The sequence below is a fragment of the Battus philenor genome, unplaced genomic scaffold, assembly GCF_028537555.1.
Source record: "Battus philenor isolate CCGP_79_NKW_IND1 unplaced genomic scaffold, ilBatPhil1.0.hap1 SCAF_23, whole genome shotgun sequence".
Taxonomy (NCBI): Eukaryota; Metazoa; Arthropoda; class Insecta; order Lepidoptera; family Papilionidae; genus Battus; species Battus philenor.
Window position 1 is genome coordinate 12,947,913 of NW_027181686.1, and position 10,735 is coordinate 12,958,647.

Consider the following 10,735-nt stretch of genomic DNA (forward strand, 5'->3'; position numbering starts at 1 on the left):
CCTTCGGCATTAAGTTCGTCGTTTTAATTGTATAACATTGCCGTTGAATTGTATAAGAAGTGTCAAATAAAAAAAAATAATTCAAATTGATATCATAAAGTCGTTCCTACACCCTGCGCGGCGCCGGCCGGGCTGCAGTTGTTTTGTATCCGCGGGCCTTTATACACTGGCGCGAGTCAATTGTGCCTTCACATATACACTACTCTTTTCTACTCGTCGCTACAGCATCGTCACCAGATGCCGCGCGAACTCTCGCACTCCCGACTGCTGCCCTAATCGGTTGTGCCGGTTGAAAAAAAGAAAATGTATTTATTTAATGAAAATAGGTAGTTGGCAACAAAAGGCAAAAAAAGAATAATATGTATGTATTTAATTAACTAAGGGTAGTGGGCAGAAGGCCTGGTCTAATTTTGCACCGCAGTTCGGTACTCCCCTGATGGTGGTGGTAGGCAGCTGCACGATCTCCCAGGACTGGTCAGGCGGCAGCAAGTCGAGAGCAGGGAGCGCCGGTAGGTTGCAGTATGTGTCGGTTCCGGTGCACGGTGATATAATTCCAACGGTGTAAAACTTGCAGTGTAAAACTTGCAGTGTAAAACTTGCAATATAAACTTGCAGTCTAAAACTTGCAATGTAAAACTTGCAGTCTAAAACTTGTAGTATAAACTTTGCAGTGTAAATCTCGCACCTGTGAATAAATGTCACAGTTATGATATACATATATAAGTATATGTACGATTTGCTCCGCTGACAGTAAACCCCGAGATGGCTTGCGACGAAGGAAGGGAAGAAGCCGAAAGCAGTTGATGTGATTGTTTACTGTCAGAACGGAGTTGCAAAATGTAAAGAATGTAAAACAAAAAATAGAAGAGATAAATAAATAAACAAATTGTAAAGTAATAATGAATACATAATGATGGAACTATGGACACAGACAAAATGTTGAGCTCTAACTTATAGATAAAGATGATAATGATGTCTTTATAATATTTGTTCAACACTTACCCCTTGGGGTGCGAGACGATGTAAAGGTTGTGGCGTGAACTAAATGATGCCCGGAAAATGAATAGGACCAAGGCGTGAATTTATAACGTAAATTCTAATTGGCCCCGGCGCGTGTGAAGACACATAGCTGGTGAACGCAACCGACACAAAGAGTGTGCGTCGGTGCGTGAGACGACACCTAGCTAGTGAACGCGACCGAGGCCTGGATCCTTCTCCTGGCAAATGTGAACTGCTGTCGCTGGTGCGCGGGCGCATAGGAATTTTTGTTATAAAAACAAAGATCCCTGAACCAATAGCACGCTCCCACGACCCCACGCCACTTGAGACGTACCGTTACCCGCTAAGGGTTGAACAATTTTTTGCTGTATTGCAATTTATGAGACGTTTCTCGTGATAATATTTTTTTGGTTAAAATTTTAACTAAGATTTATGTGACGTTAACTTGCAACGTTACATTACCCCGCGCGTCACCGAAGGATTTTATTTCATTTAAAGGAAATAAAATCCGAACTTATTGATAACAATTTCATTTTTATCCTTTTAAACTCATTCTTTCATACTTCTCGCAAACAAACTAGCAATAGTAATCATTATAAGGATTACTAACGCGACCAAACAATTATGAAGGTTATAGATTCATTCTAATAACCCAAACGAAATATTACGCGGTTAATGGTAATGCTTCAGTTTATGTTGTGTCGCATTATGTTTATTATTTATTCAAACCTATTATTTTTAAATCCTTTATGTGCCATGTTCCAACATTTTTACTGGTCATGTTTTCTAATACATACACTAAGAGAGAATTATTTTTAATTATACATTTTATTTAAAGAATCAAAAATAACGTATGTCTTAACAAGCACGTCTTCTACGCTATCGGAATCGTCCGAAATTTGATTGACTCTATTAGTATAAAACATCCCCAGAAGGAAAAAGAGGACCCAGTGTAGCGATTTGTTTACGTAAGTTGTTAACAATAGCGCCATGTTTAATCTATTTTTATAAGTTGGTAATGAGAGAAAGAAGAAAAAATTAAATGCACCACAATAAGGAAGGTGTTGAACAAGTATTCTACTCAATCTACTCCGTTCTGTTACAAATGCACTAACGAACGTTATGGTTGCTAGTATAAGAATTAAAAAAAATAACACAAAAAAATATGAAAATGATGCGTATAACTGCAACTAATGTGTACGGTCCTATGAAAAAATAGCAGAAGCAAAAAAAAGTTACAACATAAGAACAAAATGTATGTTAAACTAAACAAAAACTAGAAAGTGAAGTAGTTTTTTTTTGGTGAAGGATGTACACTTCAGTTGCTGGCAGTAGAAAAGGCAAAAATAACGTTTTACAAAATTAATTAAATAAAAAAAACAATCACATAACTACACTACAATGCAAAATCAGACCTTTTAATACCACGTTAAGGGCGCCAGTGTGCCGGTTTAGGATGAAAAAAAAATATATATATTTATATATATTTATATATATTTAATTAAGGGTAGTGAATGTTGGCATTAAAAAAAAAAAGCACACAAAGAAAAATATATATGTGTTTAATTATCTATGCGTCGGTGCGTGTGAAGACACATAGCTGGTGAACGCAACCGACACAAAGAGTGTGCGTCGGTGCGTGAGACGACACCTAGCTAGTGAACGCGACCGAGGCCTGGATCCTTCTCCTGGCAAATGTGAACTGCTGTCGCTGGTGCGCGGGCGCATAGGAATTTTTGTTATAAAAACAAAGATCCCTGAACCAATAGCACGCTCCCACGACCCCACGCCACTTGAGACGTACCGTTACCCGCTAAGGGTTGAACAATTTTTTGCTGTATTGCAATTTATGAGACGTTTCTCGTGATAATATTTTTTTGGTTAAAATTTTAACTAAGATTTATGTGACGTTAACTTGCAACGTTACACGGTAATTGGCTGTTCCAGGTTTCAAATAACACCCGGGTGCAAAGGACCAGACAAGTGTAAGCTCACTACTACAAGAAAAAGATACTCACTCATGGTGTCCGCCTGGGTCGCCTGCTCCCCCGGCTGCTCCCGCACCGCCCCTGCGCGCAGAGCGGGCCGTGAGGGGGCGCGATTTACAAACACCAACAAATATTTTGGCCACGTGTGGCGCACTAAGAATGATTGCGTCTCCGCCGGCGTGCGTCACGAAACAACTCACACCATCGGATACTGCCCCCGGGGCGGCCTTGCCGGCGCGGGCACGCGCGCACCGTGACACGGCGCGCTGCACAACCAATGCCGCTTTACAAAGTCGTGTGCCGCCCGCCATCTTATACCATTGTATTTAGCGCTGTCAGCCCTTCCGATTCTAACAGCCTAGACGCACTCGGGACTCGGATTCCGGAGCCCGCGAGGTAGGAAGCGACCGTCGTACTAATCATCAGAACAAACGTGTCGAAGAGATCAGAGCGGATCTAGCTATGAGATGGACTAATTCCCAACCGGCAGATCTCCTGAGAATTACATAATAGCACTGTCGTAAGGGATGCTGCGCATCGTCGCGAAACAGAATGACTTCGGACCAACGCTTAGAAAGCCAACCGAAGTCCTGCAGGGCGCTACCACTTCGCCGTGTTGAGAGCCTACCCTCGCAGTAGAGACATTACGAATTTTTACAAATATTAAATCCAAGTACACTTGCAGAGCTGGACGTTTACAGATTGAGATGACTCGATGTCGGCCGTGCACCGATCGATACCCGCAACGCCGCGCTGCGTGTCGGCGCCCGGTTCACGCAAGGAGAAACTCAGCGCTCGCCCGGCGCTGCGTGCGTGCCGACGGTTCGAAGTAGGGCTGCAGTCGCTGTTCGGTGCACTCGCACCGGATAGAGCTCAGTCGGTCGAGCAGCACCGTGCGACGCGCCCCTCGCTGCGCGCGGTGTGGGACTGACTGAAGCGCAGGGGGCGCCGCCCCGTCGGGGGCGGGAGGGGGCAGGGGGGAAAGGAGTTACGATGCGACAGCTGCCGAGGGCGCCGTGCGAGGGGTGCAAATGAAAAAGCGGTGTTCAATTTTATACAAACTTTATTTAAATCAAAAAATAAAGTCTACAGTAATCTTTTATTTTAATAATAAACTGTATAGCAATAGAATTTGTCTCAGTTGTCCAATCGTCACCGTGGCGCACCCAATTCGCTAAACCTTTACGTAATTATCTTAACAAATTATATTATCTCTTCTTTTACAGCTAAATTACACAGCATAAAATTTATTTCAATAAAAAATATCATCTCATAGTATCGAAGAACACTTTCACCTAACTACTTGGTGTCTAGTCGGTAACAGTCGAGGCACATCGTACTTGCACTTGCGGCCCTGAAGGCACCCGTCCCGCGAGCCCGCGCGGCTCCGTCCCCAGGACCCTACAACATAATTCTTTTCCCAAAAGAATAACCTCGCTAATTGTTTATTACAATAAAAGAATTCAATAGTCACTGTACAAAATCTACTCTGCATAATTTTAGCTAAATATCTTTATCTCTATATAAATATTTCGATTTTTGAGAAGAGCACTCGCGGCGCCGCGGCAATCACATTCCCGCGGGCCGCTGCGGCGCTGCAGGCATCTACGTGGGCTAATTGGTCGCGTGGTCCTCGAGTACCCCCTTATCCCCCCTTACGTGTAACTATTCAATAAGTCGTTTGTACTATCGTTGGCGCGGACGGAGCCGCGCGCGGCTCTGTCCGGGCGAGTGGTACGACGGAGCAATAAAATACAAAATAATAACAACACAAGTGTAACCGTATACGAAGCAGTCATCTTTGGATACATCAGCTCGCGCTATGAAACGTCAAACGTCAAAGTGTACCACCGTGGCAGTACTAGAAGGCACCGCGGGGGCTCGTCGCGCTCCGCGCCCGCCGCCGGGGCGCAGAGCGCGCGCCACTATTTGCCGAGGCGGCGCCGCAGCCGCTCGCGCAGCGCCAGCGCCGGCCAGGTGGCGCGCTGCCCGCCCGCCGCCGGCTCGCAGCGCGCGCGTTTAGCGGGCGGCGGCGCGGCCTGCGCTGAGGACGCGGGCTGCGCGGTCGGCGCGGCGGCGTTGCGCGAGCGCAGCGCGCGCGCCCAGCCCGTGGTGGAGTGCACCTCGTCGCTAGGCAGGCGGCGCGCGCGCGGGCGTGGCGCGGGCGCGGGGCGCGCGCGCGTCCTCCCCGCGCACAGGTTCTCCTTGCAGTGCGCCGCCGCGGCCCGCCGCGAGCCCGGGGCGCGCGCGCAGTTTCCCGGCGCGAGCTGCGAGCGTGTGCGGCGCGCCTCGTCGTCGGCGGCGGCGGGCGCGGCGGCGGGGGCGGGGGCGGGCGACGCGGCCGCGCGGTCCGGACGGCGCGTGAGGATGACGACGCGGTCGACGTGCTTGCCGCGCGCCTGGCGCGTGTGGGGGCGCGCCGGAGGTCGCGCGGGCGCGTCGGACTCGAGCTGCGGGTGCGAGCGCAGAACGCGATCGTGCGGCGCGGCGTCGCGGCGGGCGCGTCGAGCACGTGGTCGCGGCGCATCCGCTGGCGAGCTTGAGGAAACCTCGTTGATCTGTATGCCGCCATCAGCGTCGGGTTCGGGTGCGGGCGCGTCCCCGGCGGAGCGCGCGCGCCGCTCGGGCTGCGGGTCGGGCGCGAGCGGGCGCGCAGCGTCGCCGCCGGCCGCCGGCACGGGCGTGGTGAGCGCGGACTCGAGCGCGTCCGGCGCCGCCTTACGCCCGTTCGCTATCTCGTCGTATACGTCGGACAGCGTATTGACGACGCGGGTGCGGTTCAATAGGCGCGCCATGAAGTAAGACTCCGCCGGGTTTCCGTAGTTTGTGATGGCATCCTCCTCTGGCTCCCGAGGAGACTCCTCCCGACTAGGAACAGAGAAGCGACCGTCCAGGGTCGCGCACGGAGGTAGGGGGCTCCGCTCCGCGTTGTCCGCGGGGGGCTGCGGTTTCTCTACGTCAGAGTATCTAGTCATGATGGTGAGGCCGTTCTGCGGCACCTGGCGGGTGTCGGCGTCGCAGTGTGCGACTGCGGCGCTGGTGGCGGCTGGGGCGACAGCGGGCGTCGCGGAGGGGGTGGGGGCGTGCGCGGGGGCGGGTGCTTGCGGCGAATGCGCGGCATGCGTGCGGTGTGCGGCACCGGTACGCGAGCGCAGCACTGTGGCGCGCGGAGGCCCGGGCGGGTCCAGCATCAAGGTCACCACTGAAGTGTTATCGGCCCTCATGCGAGTATTCGACCACCTGCAACATGACACAGACATGCATTGATTTTTTATTACTGAGAAAGCTTACATCTGCATTTGTACTGACAGTAAAACGACTGACAAAATATATTTATAATAAATTGCTAATAACAAATAATAATAAGCTCCCACAGTTACCTTATTTATGACATGAGGAAACTAAGCAAGTATTTATAAAACAAACCAAAAACAAAAGTCACTGTCTGTCAACAAAAACTCTGTTTTGCAATATGTCAAGATAAAAAAAAACTGGAATGCAAACCTCTCCAGCGCATGGTCCACTAAGCTCTTGGAAGGGTTGAGCCAGTCGCGAGGCTGGTTGGCGCCGCCGCCCACCAGCGCGGCCTCGTTGTGCCTCTCCGTGGCTTGTACCAGGCTAACCGCTCCTTCTGGTGATATCATATTCCACAATCCGTCTGTTCCAAATATTAAACACCTGGAATAGGAAATCCATTTTTATCACAGTGCATACAGTATCTTTGTATGTTTGAAATTATCTCTCCTACTGACTGACAAGTCAAAGTGGATGGTGTAATGTTTTGAAGTTAGTGTAATGTTTTGGATAGCAGCCGGTGCAATCACAGCCAACATTTGAGCCTTCACAATCTGCAATGTACTACTTTTCTTTTTCTATATTCCTAAAACAATACAGCAATAGCATCTGCATGTTTGTTTTTACAATTACAATCAACATTACCACATTGCTGCTTGTCACATTGTATACAGAGTCTCTTAAACTACTTCTTAACTTAAATCTTAGGCTTTTACAATTTTTTATTATCCATGGACAACATGCTTTTGCTCATTACTAAACTTGAAATTACAATTTCATGTAGCCTGGCTGCTTTTAGAAGTAGGGTCTTTCAATTTAATAAACAGATGATAGCTGCACATGGTGCGCAATCAGTTTAAGATTCAATTCTTTGCAAACATGTTTTTGTTTATCAAAAACTGTCAATGTTAAACAAGATAATTTTTGTTCCTGCAGTGAGTGTCCAAAAATATGAACAATCACAAATGTCAAAATGAAGACATTGTAATAGTAATAACAAACAGCAAGTGATTCGGGGAACCCGCAGTGACGGGTAAGGTATTTTGTTTATTCCATTTCCACTTTTAGTCAGTGAACTTTTGTTCATAGTTCAGGTTTACAACAATGGCAGTATAATGTTAATGTAAATAGCACTTGCCTAAACTTGGAAGGGTCGATAGTCAGGACCCCAACATCAGGATCTGGGCTCACTATAAACTCATCATTTTGTGGGTTATAGCTCCATAAGTCACCCAGTGACCTTGCTACAGCTAAAAATGGTATCTCATCCATGGGAGTATTCTTTTTTATAGGTCCTTTGTGACCTAAACGCGGCCTGTTCCACACAACCCGTGGGACACCAGCTTTGGTAATCACTTTCCCACCACACTTTTGAATTCTTTCTATTTCCATGGTAGCTTCAGGTTTATGATCTGATGTCAGTGGTTTTGCAGCCCATTCCTCACTGCCTGGAACAGAACAATCACAACAATATACAATCACAAACACATTATGCTAACAGGTAGACACTCCACTTGGTACACCAAACCAGTGTAGTATATTTCATACAAAAACCAGTGTACAGGTGCAAGGATATTTTTTAATCAACTACAAGTGTTTACTTAGTCTGGCCATAAATACTGTTACTATTCAAAAAAAGAAAATATTACGTTTGAATTTGGAATCTGTCATTTTTATATGATTGCTTGATGTGTTTTCTTATTTTCGCGCCATTATATTGTTAAATATTTTGTTATATTAAAATGGAGTGGGGTGATAAAGAGAACCGAATCGCTGTGATTGCCTTACATAAAGTAGGTATGGAGAAAAGTGCAATTTTTAAAACCCTCCACCCGCTTGGTATTAGTCAAATGTTTGTTTACCGGGCTATTGATAGGTACAATGATACCTCCTCTGTTTGTGACAGAAAAAGATCTGGCCGTCCACGTACCGTTCGTGTGAAAAAGGTGATTAAAGCAGTTAGGGAAAGAATTCGAAGAAATCCTGTCCGTAAGCAAAAGATTTTATCTCGGGAGATGAAGATAGCTCCTAGAACCATGTCGCGTATATTAAAAGATGACTTAGGACTTGCAGCCTATAAGAGACGTACTGGTCACTTCTTAACTGATAATTTAAAGAAGAATAGGGTGGTAAAATCCAAACAACTACTTAAGCGGTACGCAAAGGGAGGTCACAAAAAAATTTTGTTTACGGATGAGAAAATTTTTACAATTGAGCAGTATTTTAATAAACAAAATGACCGTATTTATGCTGGAAGCTCTAAAGAAGCTTCGCAATTAGTAAACAGAGTACAACGTGGGCATTATCCCACTTCAGTGATGGTTTGGTGGGGTGTTAGCTATGAGGGGGTGACTGAGCCATATTTTTGTGAAAAAGGTATTAAAACGTCGGCACAAGTTTATCAAAATACCATTCTTGAGACGGTAGTTAAGCCTTTAACTAACACCATGTTCAATAACAAAGAATGGTGCTTTCAACAAGACTCGGCACCGGGTCATAGAGCTCGATCCACCCAATCTTGGTTGAAAACTAACGTTCCGGACTTTATCAGCACTGAAAACTGGCCGTCGTCAAGTCCTGACCTAAATCCATTGGATTATGATTTATGGTCAGTTTTAGAGAGTAAGGCTTGCTCTAAACGCCATGATAATTTGGAGTCCCTAAAACGATCCATTCGGTTGGCAGTGAAGAATTTTCCTCTAGAAAGAGTTCGTGCTGCTATTGATAACTGGCCTCAACGTTTAAAAGACTGTATTGCAGCCAATGGAGACCACTTCGAATAAACATTGTATATTTTTAATAGTTATATATTGATGTATTAAACTAACTCACTATGAAAGGAATAAATGTTACGTATAAAAAAAAATCGTGCTTTTCTTTATAACAATATTTATGGCAAGACTAAGTATATACCAATAAGTGACAAATATTGCGAACACTAACCCTCCTTCTGGTATCCGAGCACTATAGCCGAATCTCCTACATGCCCCACATAGATCTTGCCTCGGCGGATGAACGCCACACTGGCAGTGGTGCCCGCGGTACTCGGCAGCCCCGTCACAGTTTTAGGCCATTTTTCTGAAAAACATCATTTTGCAACATTAACAGTTGTACATGTCTATATGCAAACGCACTGCATTTGGACAAAGGCAACACGGCGTAATGTTAAATTAAAACTGGTAAAACTGCTTTCACTTCACAAAATGTGTGGGAATCCCAAACCTTGTGAAATTACATTCCGAGGGAACAGCGCCGGAAGCGCCTCACACGTCTCCAGAGTGACGCGAATATCAGAAGTTTCAATTGCTGCTGTTGACTCAATGTCAAAGCACTACACAAAAAATAGCATCGACGTCAAGGTCAAGCGGCATATTACGCACGTTCACCGCCCGAACCAGGGACGGCTCGCGAAGCAAGCAGCTTCTGAAGCAGAAAGTGCGCCGCGCAAAGTTACGCGTGAGCTTACCTAGCTCTTTCCACATGTTCAAGTGGGTCAACATGTAGCCATTGCGAATGGCTTTCAGGACGTCTTCGTCGTCGTCCGACCAGAACTGCCGCTGCTTGACAATGGAATCCATTAAATGCTCCTTGGCAAACGCGGCCGCCTCGCTGCCTCCGTGTCCGTCGTAAATTCCAAAGAAAGCGTATTCCAAATCCCTTTCGTCTTCGGTTTGTTGATAGGCAACGGAAAACAAATCTTCCATATACTTTCTCCCGCCTTGACTGCAGTGGCCCGTAACGCGTAAATTGACACCTATCGAAGGTGGCATTTTGTAAACGGTAACAAAACAACTTAACCACAAAATATTATGATTTTTCTACAAAATAAAAGTTTCCACATTTTGCATTTGCAATAACTCGATTTACGAGCGGAGCGAGACTGACGACAGGTCACGTGGACATATTGATTGCCGCGCCATCTCGCTCTCTTGCGGCCGATTGTACGCGTTAAAAAGAGCTAGCTATATCTCAAAGGTTGCTTCATAAAGCAGAAAAGAAACAGACGCCATCATGATTTCCGCCATTTTAAAGACGATACAGACGCTTAATATTTTTGTATTAAATAATTGGATATATTCTTCTTTTAAATACTTTCATATTTAAAAGAAGAATATTTCCAATTCCTCCGACGATAGTTACATGAAATAATTTTATTTAAAATTAAGTTAAAACCTACTTTTTGTTTGAAAATTACTCGATGACGAATTGTTATAAACATAATCTGTGGTTAATGAACAGTTTTTTTTTCGATAAATAATATATTGTAAAATATAAGGTACAACAACCGCGAAACACATTGTGTTGTAAATTAATATCTTTTTTCATGCCATTTAAAGCTCTAGATCAGTGATTCCCAAAGTGGTCTATATTGACCCCTAGGGTTCTATGACAACCTGCGAGGGGTCTACGTCAGCGAAAAAAAATTTGGGGGTCCATGAAATGAAAATGGGGGT

General features: G+C 45.7%; 1 protein-coding gene across 1 annotated transcript; it reads right to left on the reverse strand.

Annotated features, from left to right (window-relative positions):
* Positions 1 to 4,912: 4,912 nt before the first annotated feature.
* Pp2C1 (protein phosphatase 2C) lies at positions 4,913 to 10,156 on the reverse strand. The gene is made up of 5 exons (XM_068767815.1): positions 9,748 to 10,156; positions 9,225 to 9,359; positions 7,420 to 7,729; positions 6,492 to 6,665; positions 4,913 to 6,227 (listed from the first exon to the last, which is right to left on the reverse strand). The coding sequence occupies exons 1-5, from the start codon at positions 10,049 to 10,051 to the stop codon at positions 4,913 to 4,915; spliced, it is 2,238 nt and encodes a 745-aa protein (XP_068623916.1). The 5' UTR covers positions 10,052 to 10,156.
* Positions 10,157 to 10,735: the final 579 nt, after the last annotated feature.